The sequence below is a fragment of the Pseudopodoces humilis genome, chromosome 19, assembly GCF_049639895.1.
Source record: "Pseudopodoces humilis isolate 2021_Gansu_Grassland_sample_001 chromosome 19, ASM4963989v1, whole genome shotgun sequence".
In the NCBI taxonomy this organism is placed as follows: Eukaryota; Metazoa; Chordata; class Aves; order Passeriformes; family Paridae; genus Pseudopodoces; species Pseudopodoces humilis.
Window position 1 is genome coordinate 7375618 of NC_142218.1, and position 27188 is coordinate 7402805.

Below are 27188 nucleotides of genomic sequence, written 5' to 3' on the forward strand. Positions count from 1 at the left end.
TCACACCAGAAACACCATCAGGCCCTGAAGGAGAGCAGGGAGAAACACAAACACATTATCTCCTGTCAAGGGATGTTGGTTCACAACACACAGCAAAGACAGAACCCTCCTGCAAAGGTCCTCATGTCCAGTTTTCAATAAGGAGGGCGCAGAACTCTTTGGGAGGTGTTGGGGAATATCCTGGCTCCTCAAGGGCCCCTCCAGACTGAACAGGGCTGGAACTTGGGACAACTCAAGACTTTGAATGGTGCCACTGGAGAGGCCTTGTCTGAATGCCTGGATCCCCATCAGAGCTGCTCCCAGTGAATTCTCCAGAAAGAAAAGAGGATCTAGACAGGGAACTGGGACCTGCCCCGGTGCCTGAGCACTGCTCCTGATGCAGCTGGGTCCACACCACGTGTGGGCATCACATCCTCAGGCAGCATTCCCCAACCTGAGGGAGGTCAGAAAGAGCAGCCCTTCCAGTCTCTTAAGGATTAAAGTCTACAGCTCTTACACACACAGCCACCACTGGCAGGCTCCTGTGAACAGCCCTGGTGCCTTGCAGGAGGGAACAGCCCATGCGAGCACTCACCGTCTTTATCTGAAATTCCACATTCACCAAGGGGATGCGCAGCACCTTTGGCAGAGGGATCCCGATGCTCAGGGCACCTGCAGGGGACAGACAGGTCCTCACATGCTGAGCCAGCTCACACCCCATGACAGAGCTGCTCCAGGGAGGGCACAGGGAGCAGAGCTTCTCAGGGCCACCGCTGTGTGCTTGGCTTCCCTTGGGTTCTCCATCACTGACTGTTGCCAGAGCTGATGCTGGGCTGGGACGGTGCAAATATAAGGTTGGACTTTTAACTACATCCTCAAATTGGGGACTTCAGGGTTTTAATGGCTCCAGCACACCTAGTACATCTTCCAAACACACACACACGCACGCACAGAGACATGACCCCCTCTTCCCTCCTTGCCCAGAACTCAGAGTGCTCCCAACCTTACAGACATCCAGGTCACCTTACCATTGATCACAGGCACGAATGTTTCCACAAGCAAACTGCTGCAGTGGGGCTTCAGGCTGGAGATCTGAATTAGAGAAAAACCATGTGAGCAGCACCACCTGGCCCATGCCAGCAGCAAGCAGGACCCTTGGGACTGCGAGCCACTGCCCACTGACACAGCAAAAGAACAGTCCCTCTTCTCTTTAAAGTGAATCTACTTTTCTTCTTCAATTTGTATTCAGTCCTTCCTTTAGAAAAACTTCTGCCTCGTGATGCTTCTGCTGCAGCTCGATGTGAGCTTTGCCCAAGCAGAGGTGAATAAACAAACAGATTTCAGCTTTACATTTTCTTTATTAGAGAAGGCAGAAGGGAAAAAAGAAACCCCAGCAACAGAGGAATTGCTACAACCTACATCTCAGAGCAGCTAACAGCTCTGACCATCAGCAGGGGTAATTCATCACAGCATCCCACAGGCACTGCCTGGCTCCCTCCCTCCCTCCCCAAGAGCCACAGGGCATCACGCCTGGCTGCTCTCCCTGCCCAGTAAAGCCCAGAGTTAGAGACTTACATTACTGATGCCAACATCAGAAGACTCCAAGGAGAGGGAAGTGCTGCAGGGAAAGGAGAGCAAACAGCAGGTCAGACACAAGGCAGCGGCCAGAGCTCACAGACAGAGCCCGGCCACCTCCAAGCACACTCAGCCCATGGGCAGAGACCCACAAAGGGACACCTGAATTGTAACACAAAAAACAGGGACTGGCACACTTGCAAGAGAGAAAATAAAATAGGAAAATAAAAGCTTAACCTAATTTTAATTTGCTTGTCAATGATGCAGCACTGCAGCAGGGCACACACAGCTCCTGGCTGCACCTTCCCTCTCCGTGCCCAGATTATTCACTTTCAGGAAGGAGGCGGCTCCTGGCCAGCTGAGAGCAGAGGTTCTGGAACCCCATGGCAGGGGGGAAGGAACTGGATGATCTTTAAGATCCCTTCCTATTCTATGATTCTACATAAAAGCACAGAGTCTGGATTTAAGGACCTGGTGGATTTGCTATAGCTCCTCATCTATCACTGCAACCGTATGACTATCCATACCTAAAATGGATGCTTTATTTCCACTTTCAATTTCTCTTTTCTACTTCTATCAAATCTTGTCGTACCCTTGTCTATTGAATTAAAAGCCTTTTGACACATTTCTATCCCCTATATCGCTGCATACAAGCTATGCCAATTTTGCTTCTAAATCCAGCTCTTTGACAAGCTAAATGGCCCCAAATCCTCAAACCTCCCGCTATAAGGAATGCTCTCCAATCTTTAATCATACCTTGACTGGCATTAATGACAGCACTTTCCTTTAGTGCTTTATCATTCATGTCCAATATCAGGCATTTCTAACCACTGCCCAGGATCAAAGTCAAGCTGACAGTCTTACAATTATTCAGGTTACCTCATTCCTCCTTGTTATAAAACTGACACACTTTTCCTCCAGCCTCTTAAAACTTTCCAACTGCTGTAATCCTTCCTGAACTACCCCATCCACCTTATGCCATCAGTCAGGTATGAAATTCTCACATTCAGGAGCTGAAATGTCTGGTTTACAGACACGGAAAACATCTCAAGTCAGGAGCCCCAGAGCCAACACTGCAGCCCACAGAATGTCCCCAGCTGTGTGAGGGGACAGCTCACCTGCCCAAGGCCAGCTGCAGCACCAGCCTGCCCCCAACAATCGACACACGGACGTTTAGAGCAAGGTCCTGCAAGCAGAGAGGGAAGGGATCAGCCCATGGAAACATTCCCATCCCAGCCAGCCTGCTGCACCCCTCACAGGCAGCCCCATCCACACTTACTGCCTTCAGCAGCAGGAAGTTGAGGATGGATCCATCCAAGTTGTTACCAAACAGCTGAATCAGGACTGAAAGCTTGACACTGGCTCTGTTTTCTTCCAAGAGGATGAGTGGGTTCCCTCTCAACATCAGTTTGATGCTCAGAGGACTGGTCCCACTGCAGGCAGAGCACTGTGGGAATTGGGGGGGCATGGAGGTGGCTGCTGGCACCTCACACACCAGCCAGGCAGGGCACTGGCAGTCCTTGGGCAGACCCTCACAGCCCCATAGCTCCACAGGGCCTCCCCAAGGTCACACACACCCTGGACAAGCTAAATTCATGGAGCAAATAGGTCCAGCAGCACAGATCAGCTCTCCATGCTGAGGGCACAAGAGGCTGAGGAAGGAAAAGGGGACACAGAGGGGGCTGTGGGTGTCAGAGGGTGCCCAAGAAATGGGATATACCAGATAAGGACACAGGAGATATTTATCAGCTTTCCATGTCAATGGCTACAAGCTGAGAAGGCTTTCCCCTGTTCAGGGAGCAGGAGAAGGCAGGAACAGACAAGGGCACACAGGACAGGAGGTACTGGGCAGGGGCTCTGCAATCCCCCTGTCCCTTCTCCCACTCCCATCAGCTGGTCAGGCAGCAGGACAGGCTCAGGCCATGCTGGTGCAAGAGGAGCAGAGCAGAAGACTGGGGACCTTTGGCAGGGGCATGATGGCACATCCAGGTGTGTCCTGGAGAGATTTACACAAACCCTTGTGCCAGAACAAGTTCCTCACCCCAGCAGGAGAGATGGCCCACACGGCCTCACGCAGGCGGCTGGCACCGGAGAACTGTGGGAACGGAAGCACCAGCAGCCCCCATGAGCCCTCCAGCTGATTTCAACACCACCAACCCTGCCAGAGCCACCCCATTACACAGCACCCTGAGCCCCCCACCCTCTCCATTGCTCCCCAGCTGTCTGGGTGACTCCTGATGGTTGTTAAGGTGATAGCACCTGGCTGTGGAAGGTGATGTCCCCCAGAGGCTTTTGACACCTGGCAGTGCGTGGACCCCTAACATTTCCCATTGGAAGTGCAGATTAGAGGCAAGGGAAATGCAAACAGCCAGGGAATGGCACTGCAGACATGCAATGTCCTCTCTCAGTGGCACTTAGCAGACTCCTTGAGACAGATCACAGCCTGCAGGAGTCCATGGCACAACCAGCACACAGCTGGTCTCTGCTGGTGTCCCCAGGGGTGTCCTTACACTCAGGAGCACAGCTGGCCAGTGCAGGAGGAGTGCTGGGGTCAAGCCCTGCCAGGGAGCACGCACAATGCCCAAACCTCCCTGAGCAGGCTGATGCCTGTCCCTTGTCACTGGCTCCAGCAGGAAAGCCAGGCCCTGCTGTACTCACAACATCTGGCGTGCAGGGGAAGGTCTGTGGCGACAGCTGGAGCAGGAGGGACAGGACTGCATTGAGGAAGCTCTGGCGCATCACCAAGAGCAGGAGTTTGTCCATCAGAGGAGGCAAAGCAGAGGGGGATGAGTCGTGGGGGATGGTGCTGCCTCCCACCTGCTTCACCACGCCCTGCAAGAGAGGTGACACAGACATCAGTCCTCAAAGCTCAAAGTCCTCAAAGCTTCGAGGCAGATCCTCACAGGAGTGTGGGGCAGCTGAACCTCCCTCCTCTCCTCAGAGCTTCGGGACAGCACCAGACTCGGGGCAGTTCACTGTCTCATAGTTGGTAGGAGCTGATGAAGCTGAGCCTGCCTAACTGAGGTGATATCAGCTAATAAAACACTTTGTCCAAATCACAAACCACTGCTGCACTTCATCCCTGAGGTCTCACTCCAAGCACCGACGGGTGACGGTGCTGCACGCAGTGAAACCCAGACCTTCCCCCAGCCACCCTCCAGCTCCACAGAGACACACATTGACACCAAGTGTTTGCTAAGGAAACTGATTCTGACCATCCAGGGGGCTTGGGGAGCAAAGGCTTCTCTCGATGAAGTCACTGCACCAAAGCCAATGCAGCAGCATGGGTTTCACAGGCTGCAGTGTTTGTTATCAGCCCCTGCTCCTCTTTAGTGCACATGTCCCTCTTGCTTCTCTCCAGCTGCTTGCTTTTTTTAAGCTCTCCTCTTTGCAAGTAGTTTGCTTTTTTGCTGCTTCCCCCCTCCCCACCCCGCAGTGAGACAGAAATAAAAAATAAATCCGTTAGCCTGTTTTAGCATTCACCCATCACAGAGACTGAACAGCAAAGGCAAAAAGCACCAATGCCAGGTCTGCAGGGCAAGAGAGACCAGGAAAACTGCTCATCCCACAAGAAGAACTGCTCATCCCAGCAGCTACATCCAAGACACAGCCTCAGGCAGACTCAGGGTAATCTGGCATACAGAGCAGAAGAAGAAATGCATGCACAGTCGCTTAGTGGTGATTTGGATAGAGATCTAAGCACTTAGGAGCTGCATTTCCAGGACAAGCCATTAGCCCAGCTTCTTGAGGGATTCTACAGCTCCCATGGGATGAGGTGAGCACACTGAAAGCCAAAGCATAGCCATGCTCCCAGGGTCCTGCTGCCCAGCATTGACTTACGTCTAAATCCAGCCCAAGGAACTTGCCAGAGGTGTAGGGGATGCTGGCCAGCTGGTAGTGGATTGTTCCTGCTGTGCCCACCGGGATCACGGCTACACACAGGAAAAGGACCATTCCAGCACCAGGAAACCAGCAGCAACACAACCACCCCTGACCCCAATGGCCACCAGCCCCCACAAACAGGTCCAAGCACTCAGGGCTGAGGGGTGCTTGCCGCTATTCCAAAAGCCAGAACACCCCCAAATTCAGCTTGGGATCTGCCTTTAGGATATAGCACAAAAAGAGCATCTAATACGATAAGAAAAATCCAAAGGTGATGCATAAAAATGGAATAAGGAGGGCCAAGGTGGGAGCAGTTCATTGGAATGCTGGGGTGTGAATTCTGGACTCAACAAGAGCCCTGCAGAAGTGCTGGACTTCTGTTGATGCACTGAGGGACTTGAGGTGGGAAATGGGATTTGTTCCCACTGTGGGAAACACAGGGAAGCAGTGCCTCACCCTCCACAAGCAACCCACCATTGAGAGTGCTCAGGAGATGGATGTTCACAAGGTTCATCACGATATCGACCACGGGACACAGCTGCAACACAAAGAAATGCAACTGCTCAACCCCCCTGGCCACCATCACCCACAGCCTGCCCAGGCTCCCTCCTTTCCCCTCCAGGGACAAAGTTGCATGGCACTAGACACAGCTGGGATGCTGTGAAAGACCTGGGGCAGTGGAGCATCCCTGGAGCTGTGGGACCACACTGAAGGGGGATGTTTTGACCTGGGGAACATCTGAGGCATCGCCCTACAAGCAGCAGCCCTGTGGACACCCTAGAGCCATGGCCCATGCCAGTGACGTGGGAGAGCAGCACAGAGAGACAGTGGATCTTGCTGTGGCCTCGTAACCAGTTTTTCCCAGTATTTCTGTGTTTCAGCTGTGAAAGGAGGACAATCCTCAGCCGTACCAAAGCGGGCAGAGTTGCTGTCAGCTGGCGAAGCACCAGCTCATTCACTGACAGGGTGAGTAAGCTGGAAAAGAAAGAAAAAGACCCTCCAAATCAGCACAAACAAAGCTCCAGGACAGGAGACAAAAAGATCTCCAGCCTTCATTTTACATTCTCTTACACCCTCAGTCATCCCTTCAGGGCTGCAGCTGATGCTTACCAGAGGAGGGGCTGGAGATACAAAAGAGCCACTTACCCCACTGAGGGGATAATTTAACTCATTGCTGAGACTCACAAAATTACTAAGGTTGGAAAAGACATCTAAAATTGTCAAGTCCAACCATCATGTTCACCACTAAACCACGTCAAGTGCCATAGCCACATTTTTTTAGCACTTCCAGGGGTGGTGTCTCTACCACTTCCCTGGGCAGTCTGTTCCAATGCTTGGCAGCCCCTTCTGCGAAGAAATTCTTCCTTCAGCTCTCAGGGAGCTTTCACTGCATGAAAGGAGTGAGCCTCTCACAGTCTAACCTTGTGTTTGGTGTCTCCCTCTGGTATTTAAATCAGTGCTGTAGTTAAGGGAAGAGGGAGCTGTTAAGAAATATCTTCATGTTAGTTTCTGGGAACAAACAATTTGCATCTGGAATAACAAGAGGAGAAATCTGCTGTGTGACATTTCCACGCTGCTGCTGAACAACTCGCTCAGGATGTGCGATGCCTGCAGCAGCACAGAGGCAGTTTTGTCTGATAATCAATATATTTCTGGACTGTTGAGTTGGCAAGGCACAGACAGCAGGAATTCATAGAGCACCTGTTATTTATGCCCAAATTCTGCCTACAAATGCACCTGAGGAGCTGCCATTAAGTCATTTGTGTGTATCTACACTCCCCTTGCCCCCCCAGGAGTGTGCTTCCTGCAAACCATCACTTTAATCCTGCTCAAAATTAAAACATGACCCCCAGAGCAGGTGAGTCGTGTTCCTCTGTTCACTCACACAACATTTTTCAAAGCAGCTGCTGCATTGATTGAAATATAATGCATAATGCAAAAATTAATTAGGAGAATTTTGATGAACCTGAAGAGTGAGTAATTCAAAAGCAAGAGAAGAAAATATTTCCCATGATCAATTGACTCCTGCGTTCATCAATATATGAAGTCAGCAAATCCTTGCTGTCAAGAATTTAATAAGACTGAGCAAGAGATGGGACATTTGCATGGAATTACACACAACCACAGCAGTCAGAGGGAAACTTCACTTGCCCAGCATTCTCCTGGGACAGCAGCCAAAGAGTACAAAACCAGGGAAAGTAATGGTCCTGTTTTCCTGGAATTTTCCCAGCCCTATTACTCCTACCCTTTGGATATCAATTCTCTAGCTAACTCTAGAGAAAGTGTGTTGGGAAAGGTACCAAACATCATGCTTCAGACCATAAAATTTCCACAGAAAACAGGGGAAATTAACCCTCATTCCACCGGAGCAACTGCATTGGCAACAGGAAAGAAATTCCATCCCTGAGGCCTGGCTCTGTATCAGCTGAGCACCGTCTGTGGCCTGGCAGACTGTCCATGCTGTTGGAAAAGAGGAGAGGATTGCACATAACAGAAAGATAAACTCACAGGCACTTACCCAGAAAGGACCTTGATCTTTACAGCCCCAAGAATGCAGAGGCAGTCTTCAGTGACAACCTGGAACGTGCCAGACTCAAAATTCGTGCATTTAATGTTCGCAGTAATGTTCACCTCCACGAAGATATCAATGAGTTCTGAGAGCAGGCCAACCAAGCTGTGAAAAAGCAAATGGGATTATTCCATCTCTCAGCCTGTACCCAGAGAAACTCACCAAAGCCAGGAGAAAAAGCCTTCTCCTCCATCTCTGGCTGACCATCACCAATGCCACAGGTCGTCTCTTGGTGCCTGCTTTGCTCTGTGACTTTATTATAGGTAAGAAACACCTCAAAATCCTTAAGAGATGCAAAACATGTCAAGGTAGGGGTTTCTCTCAACATCCATCCTGAATGCCCCACTCACCAGTTGCCTCTGAGCTGCAGCTTTGCCCCGATGGTCAGCTGGACCCCGATCCCTGGCAGCAGCATCACCGACAGCCTGGGCACCCGGACCTTGATGAGGTGCAGGCTGTGAACAACAGCAAAGGCTGGCACAAATCAAAAACACCTTCCAGCAGCTGAGCAGCTGTACCCAGGGAGGAACCTACAGCACCCACAGCACCCCAGCCACCTCTGCTGGAGGCACAAGGATAAGAGACAGCTGACTAAAAGAAGGCAACCTAGAAGCAGACTGGGGTGGAAGCTGATTTTGGAGAGCTGTCTGCTTTTTCCCTCTGTGGTCCCTTTTCCCTCTCTCAGTGCTGTGAGGCATTAACAGCACCACCAGGGCTGTCATTCATTCTGTACCTGCACCCAAAACCTGCAGTGTCCCTTGCCACCCACACTGCAACCCCACAAACAACATTATTCAGGTCAGAATTTCAGTACCTCAATAAAACAAGGATAAGAGCCCAGGCCAATCACGCCAGGGGCAGCTCAGCTCATCTTGTTCAGAACTGATGCTGAAGGTGCACTTACTCCGTGATGCTGGTGGGAGAGTTCAGCTGACTCCCTTCACCCATGATGTTGGGAACCACGAGACCCTGCAGGTGCTGGTGGATGAGCCCATTATGAATTATGGCATCTGAGAGAACTGGAAAACATCTGTGCATGAGGACCAGCACGGGCAGCAGTGACCTCTCCCCACTTCAGCAGATCCATCCACAGCAAAGCCCCTCCACTCCCCAAAAGTCCTCATGGAGACATCAGCTGTCTCCATGCAGCCAAATAACACAGGGATGGTATTTTACAGTTTTGGTGCAATAAACCAAAGTTGCCCTCGGTGAAGTAAACAGGAAGAGAAGAAGTAGAAAGCATCCCAGACTCCAATTCAATCATCAGTTTGGCTGTGCACTCCCAGGAACACCAGTGACCCCACTCAGAGGCTGGGCTTCCACTCACAACTCATTTCCCCTTTGTCAAAGGGTTGTTATTTGCCTGTTTATTTTTGCTTTTGGCTTTTGGATTTTTTTAGTAGAAGCAACTTGAAACAAGCCTGAACATTGCAAATATGATTATGTCTGCTACTTCACAGCAGCTGTTTGTCAAATATCAGCTGCTCCAATATGGAAATGAGAAACTGAGACAAAAAGAGGAAATAACCCAGATCTAGCCCTGAAATTCTGTGTGGCTGCTTGGAGCTGAAACATGCCCCAGTTCTGGAGCAGAGATTTCCCTGACCCGTGAATCTGGTGATGGCTCTCAGGGGCTCTGAGCAAAGTCTGCAGCCCCGAGGAGTTATGAAATAAAGATGAAGACACTCAGGAATTTTACTCCCCATCACAGTCCCACAGAGCTTTCAAAGCAAACACAATGCATGGCTTTTGTAGTTACCGTTCTGCATCGCCCGCGGGCTGACAGCACAGGACAGCCCAGACAAAACCTCCTGCGAGGGTGAGAGGAGGCCACAGAAAAAGATGATTCCAAAAAGCTTCAAAACCGTCATCTCCAGAAGACTCCCCTGCTGACAAGGGAGACATCAGAGGGGACAGTGAAGAAAAAGACTCTCAGAAGTGACCCCACTGTCTTTATGAGGAAAGAAGTCAAGAAAGGAATTCCTCCTTTACTCGTTATCCGGATCAAAGGAGACTCAGCTCAAGCCCAGAGCAACAGAACCTTCTTCATGTCCACACACATGGACAGGCTCCACGTGTGGGTCAATAAAAGCCCTTTCCTCACCCCTTGTGACCGGCCAAAAATGTTCACACAAATAAAGCCAAACTTGATGTTTAAGTTATTTCTGTATCCCTGCAATGCAAAGTTACATTATGTTATGGTGAGGGGCTCTGCCAAGGGAAGCATCTGAGGATTATCTGTGTTCTTTCTACCTTTCAAAAGCAATAAACGAAAGCACAAGTGATTAAAATAAGCTAGATAGAAGTTATAACTTTATAATTACTAATATAAATTTAATTATGACAGAGCAGACACAGCGAGGTGATCAGGAGCTTGGTGCCCAGCTCCAGTCTCCAACCAAAGCAGTCAAGCACTTCCAGAGTGAGGTCCCTGCCACCACTCAACCAGCACACAGAGGATGTTACCTGACTCAGCTGCAGCCAGCTGGGATGGGCTCTTGGCTCTGCTCAGGCTCCTCTGGACTCCTCGAGACTCTGCAATGTCCCTTTTTCCCCCCCAGAGCCGAGATGAAAGAAGTGGCCCTTATATAAAAGCTGAGCCAAGCAGACACACCTTTTCCACTCAGGTCCCTGGCCCAAGAGCAGCCATCCCTTTGCTCCTGCTCCTTGCAAGCAACACCCAGCTGCCACCTCTCTTGATTTATACAAGGCAACGTCACTCCTGACTTGACCGGCTGCCATTCCCCTCTGTGGCCTGGATCACTCAGATGCTGCTTTTCCCCCCACCCCCAGTCTGTCTTAAAAAGGATGCCCTGCAATGGTGGATCCATTTGGGATCCCTATGCTTTGAGGAAAACAACTTTTTTAGGAAATTGTGAGAGCTGCTGGAGCATCTGAACCTGGCAGAAGGCTGATGGGGCTGCCCATGCAGGGAGGCAGCACACAGAGCACAGGAACATGGGTTCAAGGAGAATTAGAGTAGGAAACTATCTACTTGTGCCCATCCCTGAGGAGGTGTGAGACTTAAAAGACTCATTCCTATTTCAAGTGGAGTCCTGGGAAAAGATTTTCTTGGCAAAAAGCAATGTGGAGGGTTGCTGAGATCTTATAAAGGCTGGCATTTAGATTGATTTCAGATGGATCTGTAAAGTGTCACGAATCCACAGTAAAAAATGAAGTTGTATTGAAATGCACAAAGCCAACGATAAACATGGCTTTGAATAAGCAACACTGAACACTGGTAGCAGCAACATGGATCTCAAAGGAAAGTCTCATCCTGCAGGAATGAGGCTCTCAGCCCTCAGCAGATGCCTTGGCTGGGCATAGCAGAAGTTTCCATTGTGCAGGGCCCCAGGAAGATCTTATCTGGGCACTTTGTTTGGGTCTGGTCACCCGTGTTCCGCTGGTTTGGAGGTGGGGGGAAGCTGGGCAGCAAAGGGCTGCTGAGAGAGCTGGGGAGGAGGAGAGGGGCGCTGTGCTCAGCCTCATGGAACATGGAGCAGCAGAGATACAATCATTCTCCACAAACATGGGAGAGGAGAGAGGGAGGAGAGCTGCCTGGGCTCAGGGACACGGTTGGCACAGGAACAAACACCAGCTGATACATTCAGGTTGAAGTTAGGAGAAAGCTGCTATCACCACAGTGAGTTTAGGGCTAGTTGTCCCCTGGGAATACAGAAGGCAGAAAAATATACTCAGGATGCTCTTCAATACTGCACAAGGTGTGTTCTTGCACTGGGTCCCTCAGCATGTGCTGCCTTGGGCTCAGGCTCAATGGACCAGACTTTTGCTTGCCACAGAAACTTATTTTATTTAACATTCAACCAGGACAGTATTTGATGTGCTGGTGACAGTCTAGTCCCAAAGCCAGGGGTTGAACTAGATGATCTTAATGGGCAACCTATCCATGCTGCTCCTTTTTTGTCCCCTTTCAAAGATCCAAATGCCCCAGGCTGAGCAGTCACCAAGAACACACCCACAGTGAAGTGCTGATGAGACTGCTCCAGCCGAGTACAGGCTGCAGGAATATCACTGCTGGCAAAAGCCAGCTGCTGAGCAGGAACAAATGTGGATTTCCAGCCGGTTTCAGAGTGCCCCTGTGTGTGTAAAGAGCACCCAAGTCGCCGTGTACGTGCACAGAGCAGAGCCACGCGCTCCCATCGGAGCCTCTCGCTGTTCCATGGCCAGAGGCAGAGATCCGTGTCCATGCACACACGTCCTGAACCACACCTGAACCACGGCAGTGACAGCAGCTCTGAGGAACGTGGCCCATTTCATACACCTTGTCCATATTTCTTCTTGCTCTGTGACTTTTTCCTCCTCAGTCACATCCCCTGTCTCCCCTCTCATGCGCCCATATTTCATCCTCTCCTTGCAGCAGTGATTTAGATATCACTTACCAGGAGGCTGGATTCAGTCCTGCAGTGACAAGGGAAGATATATTAAAATAAAGCATTGCAAGAAATTGTAGAAGAGATTGTCTCAACACAACTCTTGGAAAGCAGAAGGGCTCAAGGAAAGACCAACACCCACAGAGAAGAAATGCTCCAGAGCAGCCTCTGGCATCCTGCACTGCCCCAGGCTTGGGGTTCTGCAAGAAGGCAGGTTAAACAGCAACAGGATCTTTAGAAGAGTAATATTAAAGTAATTAAATGTAATAATTTATTAAGTATGATTACATTAACTGACTTTTTTTCTCTAATATTCAGAGCCATGAAAGCCTAGGGAAAACCTAGGAGAATTGCACCATACAGGTCAAATTAAAGTGCTGAGCAATGCTGAAAATGAAATAAAATCAGAATTTTTGCACTATATTTTAATGACAGATGGTGGTTTTGAGACATTCCAGAGGTTTGCAGGCTACAGGAGCACAGCTTCCCTTCACTGTTATGTGACAAATAAAAAAATGAAAATTAAACTAAAAGGAGTAACCTCAGAGTGTTAAAAGTCTTTAATGGGCAAATAGCAACTCCTTATTAAGAGTATTTATCCTTATTAAGAGTATACATAAACTGAATCCTCTCTCTTGAGGTGAAAAGCATAAAATTGGTGGCAGGACTTGCAGCCTCTGATGGTGTACAGATGTTCAGCCTTCTCCCTCTCAGGGACACCTGTGAGTCTGTGACTGCTTCCAAACAGATCCTGAACATTAATGAACTGCTCAGCCAAGATGTCGATGGAAGGAACTCCCTGAAGCCAAAAAGAAGTCGGCAGCTCAAGGGGAAGGAGGAAGCACTCGGGGAGGAAAATGACACAGCAAACTGCTGTGCTGGAGCAGAAACTGAGAAAGGGCCAGGGGGGAACAAAATAAGTTTTAAGTGCTGACTGCAGCTGGGCTGTGAACTCCCAGCCTGATCTCTGAAATGCTGAAGTTCAGGTGATGTTGTTTTCCCCACTGTGCATTTTACTGGGGAATATGGCAACATAGCAGAGCTGCCCTGGGAGGGGGTCAGGCACCTTGGCCAGGGGCAGCTCAGTCCAGAGCCTGGAAAACAGGCACATGGAAAAGTGTCACTCACTGCTCTGTTTCTTCTGCCTCACTGCAAGCTGGCTTGCTCAGGGGAGATTTTTCCCCAATCCTGTTAATGAAATTGCTCAGGGAAGTGGAAGGAAGGAGCTGTCTGTGAGCTCCCCAATGCAGTGTAACACGCTGAATTCAGCATCAGAAACACGGCATTAGTGCAGCACTGTCTCTATAGAGTCACCTGTGTTCTGGTTGGTTTGGGATGGATTAATCCTCCCAGAGCCAGGCTCCAAAACTAATTTCTAGCAATAGGATTTAAACAAAATAGGATTTAAACAAAACATAAACTAGAGTCTCCTAGAAAGGACCTGGAAAGTTTTAGTAAGAACTGAAGAACTCAAACCCTCCTAAAGTTTTTTGACTCGACTTGAGCCCAGGATTGACAGAAACCCACAATCCCCAGGGCCAGATTTACAGCTGGTTTAGCAGCTCCCATTGTCAGCAGCCCAGGAGGGCAGAGAAGTTTAATTAATACCCATCACTCCTGTAGCACAGCCAGCCTTGCCAAGCTCACGCTGACCCGGGGCTGCTGCTCCATGCACAAACCCCGGAGCTGTGGCAGGGTGTGCGTGGGCAGACGTCAGAACCCTCCTTTGCAGCTGTACCCGTGTCTGATCACCCAGCCGTGCAGTTTCCTACACGGGGAACTGCAGAAGCACGAACATAATCTCAGGCAAGGGCCACACAGAGAGGCCAAGCAAGGAGAACAGGGAGAAGGACGCAGAGGCACGGGGGAGCAGCTCCCAGGAGCTGCCTGTCAGGAGGAGGCAGATCAGCAGCATTGATTTCTGGAAGCATCTGCAATGCCGAGCATAAACAGCAAAGCCGAGTAAAATCACTGCCATGAAATAAGAACAAATCGATGTCTCCAGGAATTTTATAGACAGGAAATTTTCTTCTTCTGAGACACAAACAGGAGGAAGAGAAGCGTAATGTTATCAGCCCCCAAAAAGGGACAAACTGCATTAGTCAGATGCAGCACAGCGAGATGGAAAAGAAATGCACTGAAAGTGTCACTCACTGGACACTCTGCAGCACAGACACTTCTGCAGACCTGTGTTCAGAGCTCCCCAGCACCACACTGACAGCAACACAGGCTGGAGGGCTCACAGGGACACCCAGGGAAGCCTGGGCAGCCTTGTAAATCCCTTCCCAGCTTCACCAAGTTTTGCAATTTTTTTTATCAGTATCTGTCCTTGCAAAGAACGAGGTGCAGCCAAAGTGCTGCCCTGAGCACCTTTCTGGGTGGGTGTTTTGCATCTGGACTTTGAGGTTTCACCCATTCCAGGTTTCCCTGGGGCATCCATTCTCAGCTGTCCCCCACAAGGCACACTTGGTGAGCAGAAGAGGTTGTGACCTTCCTGAAGGACTGCCAGGAGCCTCCAGTGATGGACCCCGGGGCACACATCAGCTGTGTCTGCCCTGTGTTTGGGGTGCATGGCCAGAGCCATCCCTGCTTTCTGCAGTAGCTGACCTACACCAGCATCTCTCTCTCCCTCCACCCCTCCCTTCCTGCTGCTGCACAGCACACCCCCGGCACAGCCATGGTTCCTCAGTGATGCAACGTGCAGCTCAAAGTCAATTCCAGTTCTGTGTTTTAAGCAAATGAATCCCTCTCCTGCTTTCTTCCCATCACTTCCAATCACTCGCACTGCGAGTGCTGCCTCAATTCCTCCTCACTCTTCATTCTTCCAATTTACTTTTTCCCTTCCTCTCAGGCTGGAAAATGGATTTCTGTCCATTTTGTTGTCTCAGAAAGTGTTGGCACTGTGGTGCCAGCAAAGACTTTTTAAATAAAGACAGCTAATTCTGTTTGACTGAAGGATAGCGACACAGACTCAAAGTCATGTTTCTGCCTTGCCTGAGGTTTGGGGAAGCTTTCCTCTACAAAAAGAAAAGCAGTATTGAGTGAAATTGTCCTTGATAGTCTCCATTAATCCCTGGGAAGAATTAGCAGCAGCTTTATATTACATTCATACATCTTCTAGAAGTAAAGATTTCAGGCTTTCTGTCTTAGTCACAGTTTTTAATAGAGACTTGACATAGTCTCTTCGGACACATCATCAGCACAGGTGGCAGAATTAGTGCCCTGCTTTGTCCAGATGCTCCTCAGGGGATAAATTACAGCCCTGCAGGCAGGCAGGGTTTGGAGTCAGCGTTATGGAAATAAATGCTTATATCCAGGAAGACACCGACTGCTCTAAAGAAATTGCAGCTGAAACCAGAGAGTGAGTTCATGTTAAACAAACCTTGCTGATGAGTTAATTAGCCTGACGAGCATGGATGAGGTCTAACTCACCCAGGGACCATTTCCCTTCCATCAGTTTGGTGGTGGTGTGTCGATCCTGTCTCAAGCATCAAAGCAACCGATGCGGTTCTGAAAAGAGGAGACAAAAAGGCATTAAAGGACAAAGGGGCATTAAAATCCCGAGCAGGCTGGAGGGCAAAGAACGGGGTCACACCAAAGAGGCTGTGCTGCCTCTGACCCCGCGGGGCTCAGCATCCGCGTTCACACTGGCGCTGCTATTTGTGAGCACCCATCGCGTGTCCTAGCACCGAGGAGATGCCACCTATCTCACACGTCCTCCCCGGGTCCCCACGCTTCCACACCGAAGCGTTCCAATGCAAAGGGCGGGCGAGGACCTCGGCTCTCGGAGAGGGAAAGCAGAGACCGGAGTGAGGAGCAGCGCAGCGGGTGCTAACCTGGGGACACGTCTGGAGGTCTCCGCCCGCAGGCTGGTGAAATACACCCACGGAGCGCAGAGGAGCACCAGGGAGAGGCGGCGGAGCACACTCCGGGAGCAGGGAGCGCGGCCCGCACACCCCGCGCGGGGCTGGAACCCGCGGGACTCGAACCCGCGGTCCCCGGAGCTCAGGGCGGCTCCCTTGGGCTGCAGCGCCCCCTGCTGGCAGGGACGGGCGGGGAGCCGGAGCCCGCCCCGGGGCAGCGGGCAGTGCAGGGCGGCGGGGGGTGATGGAACGCTGGGGTTTTGGAGCTGGGACGGAAAATGCGCTGCTTGTTCCACAGAAAATGGTTGATGAAGGGTGTAAAGCTCCTAAAAGCGACTCCTTGTGCGGGCAGATCGATTCCTGCGCACCAAACGCAATAAAGACAACACAGAGAGAGAACGTTTAATTCCCCTTTCACTTAGAAGAGCAATTTGACATCGACTTGACACATGGCCAGGAGTGCAATGCCAGCCCTGGGCACAGACACTTGGGGCACATGCCAGGGCCAGGTAACTCAGACTGCAGCATCACAGATACACACTCAGAATGATGAAAACAGATATTTTATTAGGGCCTGTTCCCTAAGAGAGGGAAGAGCTAGACTAGAGATAAGGATGAAGATTTTTACAGTGAGGCTGGTAAGACACAAGGACAGAGGAGCTGTGGCTGCCCCATCCCCGGGACTGCTCAAGGTCAGGTTGAAGCAACCTGGTCTAGTGGAAGATGTCCCTGCCCGTGGTAGGGGGGTTGGACTAGATGACTTTGGAAGGTCCCTTTCAACCCAATCATTCTATGATTCTAAGTTTCAAAAACAACGTGGCTCAAGGCTGATTTCACCCACATAGTAAAAGCAAAATTTTGATGGCACAGATTGATCTGTTAACAACATCCATTAAGAAGCTCCACAGCAGAGCTCCTCACGTGCACAAAGGGACGCTCTCATTGGCACAGCCATGCCAAAGGCCACAGCCACCCCACATTCTGTGGGAAAGAACCATGTGTCCCTCACCTGCACAGCAGCAAGGAAGGTGTCATGGTTCAAAACTCACTGCAATACTAATCAAAACCTAAATAAGCTTCCACAATTGCTTTTAGCCTCCCATCACTGAGCAAGGAACACCCTTTGTAAACATTTGGGGGCACAGGTGCTTACAACTGGAATTTGTGTGTGAAATCACCACGTGCTCCACCAAGGTGCTTCAGCTGGATCACCCTGATACCCAAACACTGAACCACAGCGTGCAGCCCTCCAAACTGTCTTCAAAATGAAGAACAGGATTTCTCACAGCATCACCGGGATCTGGTAATTTCCAAGAGCCTCTCCTGACTGCAGATGCTCAGACCGTAAATAATCACTACACGTTTCGAATCTGCCACTGATATTTTCTCGCCCGAGGCAGCAGCTCGCCAGCCTGCCTTCAAGATAAGGCTGGGGAGCTTCACAGGGTTTGGGCACTTTGAGTGGAATCTTCTCAACATCAAAGTCCCAGTAGGGTTTTTAGTGAGGCTTTAGAACCAAGTTAAGGATTTTTAATGTGCCATACAGCACCCAGCATCAAAGGGACAGCGTCTGCAGGGGCCTGCTGTTAACAAAGTCACCGATAGCACGGAAATACAGCTGAACTAAACAGCTCCATCACCACTATTTTGAGCAACTTTTATGTATAGGAGATGAGCACTCTGGAGGTTTACTTGGAGCAGAGAGTCTGAATAAAAAAACCTGACTCCCTTATATGCCATGTGAAATTAGTCAGATGGAAATGAGGAGTTGGGAATCTTTGAGCTTGTGCCGTGCAGCTCAGTATAAATATTCTCATTGAATTATGACACTTTGCAGGCCTCACACACAGAATCAAGGTCAGCAGCAGCAGTTGGCAAGAGAGCTCTGCTCCTCCAGCTTTGCTATTTCAGGATGCAATTGTTTTTTTCTCTTCCAGCAGAAGTTATTGTAAGCAGGGGCTAGCTGGTCTGTCAGGGGACAGCTGTGTCATGGCCATGGGCACGTGAAATATGCTGCATGTGAAACTCTGGTAACACCAGCACCCTGCAAATCCTTCCCTCCAGTTGTCCATTTCTTCCCAGGAACCACGAGCATCCAGTCACTCACACTGAATTCCCCACAGGGCCTTCCAGAGCCACTGGTGAAGAGGCTCCTGAGGAAACCCCAGGACTGAGGGGTGACGGTGCTGCCTTGACCAAGCGACAGCGAGGGCAGCCCTGCACCTCCACCCCAGTGAAGGGCATGGGTTTGGCAGCCAAGCACAGCTCACACACAGGAATCCAGCCCTGCTCCTGCACTGTGAGCTGGAACACTCTCAGAAACACAAGCTGTTTTTCTGGGAGCTGGAGCAAACACACATTTTCCACAAGTTGCCTCTGTTTTTTAGAGAATAAGGCAAGCAAGGGCAAAGCAACACCCCAGAGGGCAGAGCAGGATGCAAGGCTCCCCTCTGCAGCATGCCACACCAAACAAAGGTGAAACACCTGCTGCCTCACCCAGGTGAGTGGGCATTAAGGACACAACACAGCAAACACCATGGCAGTGGACGTTTGTCTCGCTGTAATACAGTGGCAATATCAGAGCCACAGGATTCTCCCTTGTTTTCACCAAGCCCTGATGAAAGGAGGACATAAGACATCTTGAGACTCAATTTTTTTATTCTTTTTAAAGTAACAGTCTCCAGCATCTTCTCAGACCAGTGGAAACCATCCCTACAGATGCCATGGCCCCATTACTGAGCATGACACTGATTGCTTTTGTGCAAAGCAGCAGGTCTGAATTCAGAGGCATTGGACAGCACCTCCCCAGCCCTTCTGCTTGGCCAGCAGCAGGTATCTGCTGTGCACCACTGCTTGGAGGTTTCAGGGCTCCCAGCTGCCACACAGCTGAGAAAATCAAACTAATATTATTAAGTTAACGCCAGCCCTGGGTGCCTCCACCAGCGATCAAAGCCACCTTCAGCTTCACCGACACGCAGTGACTTGTAAAAGGCTGAGCTGAAACGGTATTTCACGGCTTGAATTGCTTCAAATCCCCCAGGAACAAGTGTCAGGGCTTTCAATAGCTATAGTGCTAATAATAAAACAAGGACCTCTTCCAGTATCACAGCACAAACAGTAGTTATTTCTCTCTCAAAGCTTTGATTCCTAAAACCTTTCTTACATTCAGCTTGACATCAAAACACCCATCTCATTCACTCAGGCTGTCACAGGAGAGTTGTGTGCTGCTATTAGAAATAGCCCTGAGGTGAATTAAGAACAGTCTGTAATGATGTTCCACTACAGCAACTTTATTTCTACCAAACCGAATAAATGAGCAATATTTTATCTGATGTGCCTTTGCTCAGCAGAGAACGGCAGCTGCTCCCCTTATGATTTATTGAATGGATGTTTTCTAAATAGCCAAAGCTGGTCTCTGAAGCCAGCCACAAAATCTCCCATTCCTAACAGCCCAGCAGAAATAGGAGAGGGATGTTCAGGTTCTGGATAGTGGCAAGTCTGGACATGAACTCTTTTATTTTCAATTTCCCCCTATTAAAAAAATGCACAAACAAGAAGTTTTATTTTTTAAAAAAAGTCTATAAATATTGATGTTCAACAGCTGGCAGCAGATACAGGGCACAGACAAAGCTCTTCCTGTACAGCTGCAGAAGCAACAGAGTCCAGCACAGTCAGGGGAGCTTTGGGTGTTCTGGGTGGGAAGGGGGAAAGGAAAGGTGGAGGGGCCATGGAAAGATGGAACTTGGAATGCCTTTGGGAATGGTACAGGCAGCACATCCCAGCACTGCAGACTCCCCAGGGTGTGGTGGGTCCATCACCCCAGAGCAGCAGCCCCAGCACCACGGTGAGGTGAGCAGGAAGAGAAGCAAAATAAAACAATCACAGAGGCACCGGCCCTCCAGCAAACAGAACTGCAGCAGACGCAGCTGAAGTGGGATTTGGGGCTTCTGGAAAACTGGCAGGAGAAAATGGATGTTCACATCAGCAATTAAAACGTGGGGTATTCTGCCAGAGGACATCTCCCAAGCCAAGAAGTTGATGAGATGCAAAACAGGTCCGGACATTCACACGGACACTAAGGACACAGGGAAGCATTGCAGGAGCAGTGACACATTTCATGGATATCACACTTCATGGATATCACTCTGCAGTGGGCTCTGGCTCCCAGGACAGTGAGGGGAGGCAGGTGGGTGTTTGAACACGTGCTGCAAAAGTGCTGGTGCCTCTGAAGGGCCTGACAGCAAGAGCTGCCAGCGAGGAGCGACAGTCCCGAGGGACAGAGATGATCCACTTGGGGTGTTTTAATTCTTTTAATGCCAGAGCAAAGGGAAAGCTGATGAGGGCAGAGCAAAATCCCGAGCAGGCAACAAGTGCCCAGTGTGGGCACCACTGGGATTCCTGCCCTGAGAGAGGAAAAAACGCCCCAATAGCCTGAGGAATGCCAAGCACTTCATTCCACTCACTGGTTGAATGTTTGCTCCAGAAGCAGAACCAGGAGCAGTGGTCTCTGGGGAGAAGGGAGTGAAGGACCTCCAGACTATACTGGGAAGACACCAGTCCCAGGAGTTCCCATCTGTGGAATTACTGATTAAACACACCCAGGCTGGGGGAAAGCTCCAGAGCGCTGCTTTGTTAGTGTTAGTCAGCACATCAGTCCTGTCTCATGAAACAGGGAAGCCTTAAGGGAAAACAGCTTAAAACCTTCCCGAAAAGCTCACAAAGGCTTGTCCTGATGCCAGTTCAAGTCCCTGTCAGCAGATTCCCAAACCAAAGCAGCCTTTGATGCCAGCTGGGCACACATTCCCCACAATATTTCACTCGAAGGCTATAAAAACAACAACAAAAAGAATTTCTCTGATACTTTGCCCTTGACTAATGTGCACTTACTGAAATAAATAACCACCTGGTCTTGCCATTGAAGAGCAGCACAAACATTGCCGCAAGCAGATTATTGACCAGAAATACAGAAGCCAAGTTATAAACAGGTTCGTAATTCAATAAACAGAACTGTAAAGCATTTCCAAACAGACCATACAAACCTCACTCTACCTGCCTTCAACAAAGGAAGTCAAATATCTATTTATGAGATTCTAACTCCCTATTTTCTATGCCATTCAGCACAAAGAAGAAAAAAGAATCAAGATAAAGAGAGGGCATATTTTAGCTGTACAGGATTTATTCATTCAATTTACATTTGAATCAATTATCCAGGCAAAGCTCGAACACTGCCAACATGATTTAGGTGGCTGAACACACATCATAAATAGTGCAGCATTCAAGTCATATAATCTGTGCCTGCCGTTCCTGGATCGCTCCGTAAGCGGGAAGAATATCCCGACTCGCAGCGTGCCATTATTTCCAAGTCGGAGTGTGCTTGGCTACAGCTCAGAACAGAGCCTCTGAAACCTCTCAGACAAAGTCCTGGCTAACATCCAGCCCAGTGGATTAGGGATAAACCCCTGGAAGGCTGGGCCAAGCCCCCAGTTGGGCAGGACCCACCTGGCTGGGCTGGACATTTGTCACTTAAGGGTGGGAGAGCCCTGGATCTGCTGTGCCCACAGCAAATGACACAGAGCTGCCTCTTGCAGGTTGTGGCAGCTCACTCTCCACCTCAGGATTCCCTTTTTCTGGCTGTAGTTATGGCACACAATGCATCTCTCTGAGAAAAACAGATGAGAAAATTCATGTCACAACCAGAGAGCAGAGCCTCTCCTCTGCTCAGCTTTTCTCCAGCAGAACATTTCTGCCCTGCAATAGACTTTAGCTTTGCACAAACTCAAGAAAGAAGACAAAGAATTATGAAGCCATGTATCCCATTAGCATCCAAATGCAGCTGTGGAGGCAAGGGGTTTTTTTGGAGATAAGGTGTTTTTGAAACAGTTCTAGGAGGAGGAAAAAATTCTTTTATGAAACACATTTTTCACAGACCTGAAATCCACAGCGCATTATAAAACTGAATTTGTTGCTGTTGTTTTTATTTTACAGCATTAATCACTAAAGGCTTGCTCAGGTGGGCAGGAAAAATCCATTTCCCATTGTATTAATTTCACACAATTTAAGGAGCCTTTCAAAGCCCACATAAATGCAAGTAAACGCTCCCAAGTCTGGCTGGTCCTGCACTGGCCGGGCACACAGAAGCTGGAAGCACAGCTGGGCTTGCCAGACATTCCAGAGGTGGAGAACACTTAAATCCCAGAGCCCCACCACCCATCACTTGATTTAAAGTCTGTAGGAAATGAGCTTTCCCAGAATACCATTTCCTCTGGGATAGAGAATGCAGGGAGTCACCCTCTATCCCAGAGGATTCCCTGTGCCGGGGAGGCAGCAAATACCCTTAGATCCTGAGTGCTGGGATCTTTCCACCTTTGAGGTTCTGTGAGTTTACAAACACAAAGACTTCACTCATCTGGCCTCCCCAGTCTCACATTAAGATTTCATGAGAACAAGTGCACAGGGTGAAGGGAAAAGCCAGAAAGGTTCACTGAAGATATTTCACAAAATTCTTTTGTATTTGCTAAAGCAGATGTGCAGTTCCGACAGAACTGTTACCCCAGCGACAATAGACTGCCTTTAGTCAATTCTTAGTAAAATTATCTTATTTCAATGTGGAGAAACAGATGGATTTGGTGCATCATCTGGAGATAAACAGACCCGGGTCAGGTGTAGGCAGAAACACACATCAGAGCTTTGGAATTTTACTGCTCACTCCCCCAGACAACTACATTTTCATACAATATACATAAACATTGTTTTGGCACATGAACAGCATAGCCTAAGAACCAAAATGATGGTTGTAAATATGCAAGGTTTGTAATGCCCAGCTTGACTTTTAGGAATCAACACAAATACAATATGCAATTGCTCCAGCAAAGAACAGGCACTTGGACTGCTCCAAAAGGGGAATTTAAAAGAGAAAAACAACAACAAAAAAAAAAAAAAAACAAAAACAAAAAAAACCCAAGTAAAATAAAGACCCTCTTGGCTTATATAATTTCAGTTTTGTATAAGGAGCAATCAGGGAAGAAAACATCCTTGGGGACTTGCAATTGATTTCCAGAACAAAAGCTCCCAAGGGATGTTGAAGGAGGTTCATCTGAAAAACAAAAGATGACCTTCTAGGCCAGTCACAAGAGCACCTCGCTGCCATCCTCCCCCGTGTCATCCATCGGGAGGGAGGGCTGCTGGAGAAAGGCTTTGCACACCACTGCCACGTTAGCAGCAGCTGGTGTGAAAGAGTTCTGGCAGCGTCACACTTTGTCCCCCGCCTGCCCCAGCCCCGGAGAGCTGCTCTCACACAGTGGCTCCCAGAAAATGTCAGGAAATTGTTGTGAAACTTCAGACACCGAGCTTACACTTACCTCCCCAGGCATTTCAGAGCAGTAATTATGGGTGGCTTGGGCACACATGTGCTTTCCCCTTTCTGAAACGCAATTACAGCTGCAGAGAAACAGAGGGAGATTTATGGAGGGAACACCAGAAGAATCAATACATCAGCCCAGGTGGAAGACCATGATTTTGAGCTGCTGCTGAACTACACTAAACCACCTAAATTAACTTAATTAGGTGTCAAAACACGTTTACTTGATATATAAGAGATATTTGTTTAAAAAACCTCTCAGTCCAGTTTAAAAAAGCAAGCTTGGCTCTCAATCAACACAGCCCCTCCAATCAACTTTTAAAGACTGCATGTACCATGAGACACGGACATTTTATAGCTGATCTCAAAGTTATATTTAGATAACAGAGATTCAGCAATTTACAGACAAAATCAAATCAGAAATATCAGCCAACTGATTCAAGAGAAAATAAGGAGGCAGATTAGGATGAATGCGAACCTTTACATGCCTAAGCTTCAGTACTGCCACAATTAGCTGTTCACATATCTGGATGGTGACAGCCACTTCGGGGGGTATTTTATGGATATATGTGTGTGTGTATATATAATATGAATGTATATATATATATATATTATATATGTAATATTATATATAATGCGTAATTTATAGTATAGATATTGTTTATACATTATATATTATATAGCTATAATATATATTATAATATAATATATTATATATCATCTAAAATAATAAGATAAAATACATTATATAATATTTGTATAATATATATTTTATCTGTATATATATGTGGGTGGGGGGGTGTGTGTATAAAGAACTTAGTCCATTCCCTCCTTCCTCCTTTCCCATAAGTTTTTCACTTTAGGGCAGCATTTCAAAACACAGTAAACTTGTCTAAACAATTAGTGTTCAGTAATTGGATTGGTGTTCACTCCACCGTGGCACGCTCCTGGAGCTGCTGGCAGGTGTGAGTGCAGCTGGAACAGGCACATTGCAAACGGGGTGCCCACAGCATTGCAGCCCACAACAAACACCCCGACAGATCAGGCAAGCACCAGGGACACAAGGACACCTGAAAAGAAGCAGCATTTACAATTTCTATGGTTCAGCAGCTCCTATGTCCAATGGAGAAGCAGCTGGAAACATGAGAATGTTATTGCATTTCAGGCTCAGAGATTTAAGTGTAAGTCAGGAAGAAGGCCAGGCCTAATTGTTTTCCTTTTCGAGGTGGCAAGGTCTCACCTGGGCTGTCACACTTGGTTTCAGAGAGGCTGCTATTCATTAGCAGCACAGACAGAGCACAGATCTGCTGCTGCAGAGCTGGGCCAAAGAGGGGAACACGCTGCTCGAACACGGGGAGGGTTCGGGGTGTGCAGAGCTCCCACAGGTGACATTCTCACAGCCAGGGAGACAAACCAGGGCCTTTGTCCAGTCCTCTGGCTGTCTCACTGGAGGCTTTGTGAAAGGTGTTTCAGGAGCAGATGCTCCATGGATGCATCACGGAGCTGAGTGAGAGAAATCCCTCTTCTCCTGGTCTTGGCTCCAGGGGATGTCATCAGAAACGAGCTGTGCTCACTTTGTAACTTAAACGGGATGTTGATGCTTAACCTGCTCCCACTCTCGTATCAACACTGCTGCAGACAAAGAGAAACTTCTGTGGAACAAAACAAACCATTAGCAGACAAGAGCAATTAGAGAAATCGTCAGGAGACGACTGGAGCCCAATTCAGTGTTTTTAGGCGCTGCCTCAGGAGAATGCAGCCTCAGCAAGCAGATGGACCCTGTTCCTCTCCCCCAGAGCACAGAGCACACCGGGCTCGGGTTCAGGAACCTCGTGCCCGGCCAAGGTCACAGCCAAAAATCTGCACCAAATCCTTGCCCAGATCCAGGGCTTGGATCCAGGGAGATCCCAGCTGCCAGCCCCACCACCAGCACTGCCAGGGTTGTGTTCCCTAAGGTCCTGGGCTGAATCCCAGCTTTGCTCTGGAGTAACCCACCCAACATCCGTGATTTCAGGGACTGAAATAGTTTACAAGGCCACTCTGGGTTGCTATTTGAGGTACATGTTTAAGTAACATGAGTCTCTATTTTTACTTCAAAAATAGACACATGAATCTCTGTTTTTACTCAAGGCGCTCCAGTCTGTGCAGGGAACACTCCCTTATGCAGGGAGAAGGCCAGAGGTCCTACCCTGAGACACCTCCTCCAAAATCCAGCTCTGGCAGGAGCTGCTCCCAGAGCAGCCACCCAAACTGACACTCCGGGTGTGCCTTGTGAAACCCAGCCCATCCTGCTGCTCTGTGCAGGTGTTACATCATGTGCTGTTATGATTCTCAACTCCCCAAATCATCAAGGAAAGATCATTATGTACAAAACATTCATAATAATATAGTTACCATTATAGGATATTACAGACCTCGCCCCTGTTGCTTTATTCTTACCTCTAAGGATGAGAAAAGTGTGTTTAGTGCTGGGAAGAAGAGTGATAAGATCTGCATACAAACAGCCCCCACAGTGCAAAAGCTGAGGAACATAAAAAGATCAGAAAAATGCCCTAAAATGTTAGAAGAAGTAGAATGTAAGTCCCATGAACAAATGCACCTTCCCAGAGGCACCTCTTGGGCCCCTCTTCCTCCAGGCAAAGGCCAAGGTCACCTGCAGACCTCCCCAGCTGAACCTGCAAGCCAAAGTCCTGTCCTCTCCCACTAGAATGAGCCAATAAACATGAAATAATAAAAAGCCAAGGCACAGTACACAGCATTGTTCCACCACTGATGTTTACCTTTGTGCTCAACACAAGTAAAGCTTGGGCTTAGATTAGAAAAAGCAATATGAATTTCTTGTTAAAAACATTTACAGGCATCCCTTTATTTCCTTACAACCATGGAGATGATTTGGGCTCCCAGGGTGACCACCTGCCCCCCCAAAAGCTGCCCCTCTGTGCCTTGCTGGGGGAGCTGCTCCCCCTTCCCTTGGGCTGCCCCTTTTTTAGCTGCAATCCAAGCCTTGCTGGTGCCCACAGAAATGATGAAGTGGGAGCTGACACATGTTTAAGCTTTCCTAATTGTCCCCTACGGTCTACTAAGTATAATCACCAAATAATGCCTAGGAACACAACTGCATCCTTGGCAATTAGGGTGATGGCACAGAAGGGCCACCAGCCCTCCCATCATCTTCTGCTGCAGGTCCCTGGCCAGCCACCTCATCCCAGAGCCTCAGCATCCCACGGGCATCAGCAGAACAGCACCCAACATTCCACCTTCCTCTAAGCAGAGAGGCTGCTGGGGATTTTAGGCCATAAAAATAACAAACTGCCAGCATTCTAAGGATCAATGCTCAGAGGAAGGATGATGAGCCTGTACAAATGGTTTATTTGCACTTCACACCAGCTGCTCCCCTGTACAAATGCGTCTGGCCAGGTCTGCTCCCCACTGCCCTGATTTCACCTCTGGGTCTCATCCCTCAGATCCTGTGGCCCCATCCTGCTCCAGAGCCATGAGATGTGGCAGACAACCACCCTCAACACCCACAATGCCACAGAACCAAAATGAAGAAGGGCACAAAGCCAGAGAGG

General features: G+C 49.0%; 1 protein-coding gene across 1 annotated transcript; it reads right to left on the bottom strand.

The window, feature by feature from the left end:
* Window positions 1–24957, bottom strand: LOC102103864 (BPI fold-containing family B member 4-like). The gene is made up of 18 exons (XM_005524925.2): window positions 24857–24957; window positions 23618–23696; window positions 15829–15906; window positions 9765–9894; window positions 8910–9024; window positions 8356–8460; window positions 7955–8110; window positions 6348–6411; window positions 5911–5974; window positions 5395–5486; window positions 4213–4386; window positions 3596–3649; window positions 2834–3001; window positions 2673–2740; window positions 1555–1597; window positions 1008–1071; window positions 575–651; window positions 1–24 (listed from the first exon to the last, which is right to left on the bottom strand). The coding sequence occupies exons 4-18, from the start codon at window positions 9874–9876 to the stop codon at window positions 1–3; spliced, it is 1380 nt and encodes a 459-aa protein (XP_005524982.1). The 5' UTR covers window positions 9877–9894; window positions 15829–15906; window positions 23618–23696; window positions 24857–24957.
* Between the last annotated feature and the right edge of the window lie 2231 nt (window positions 24958–27188).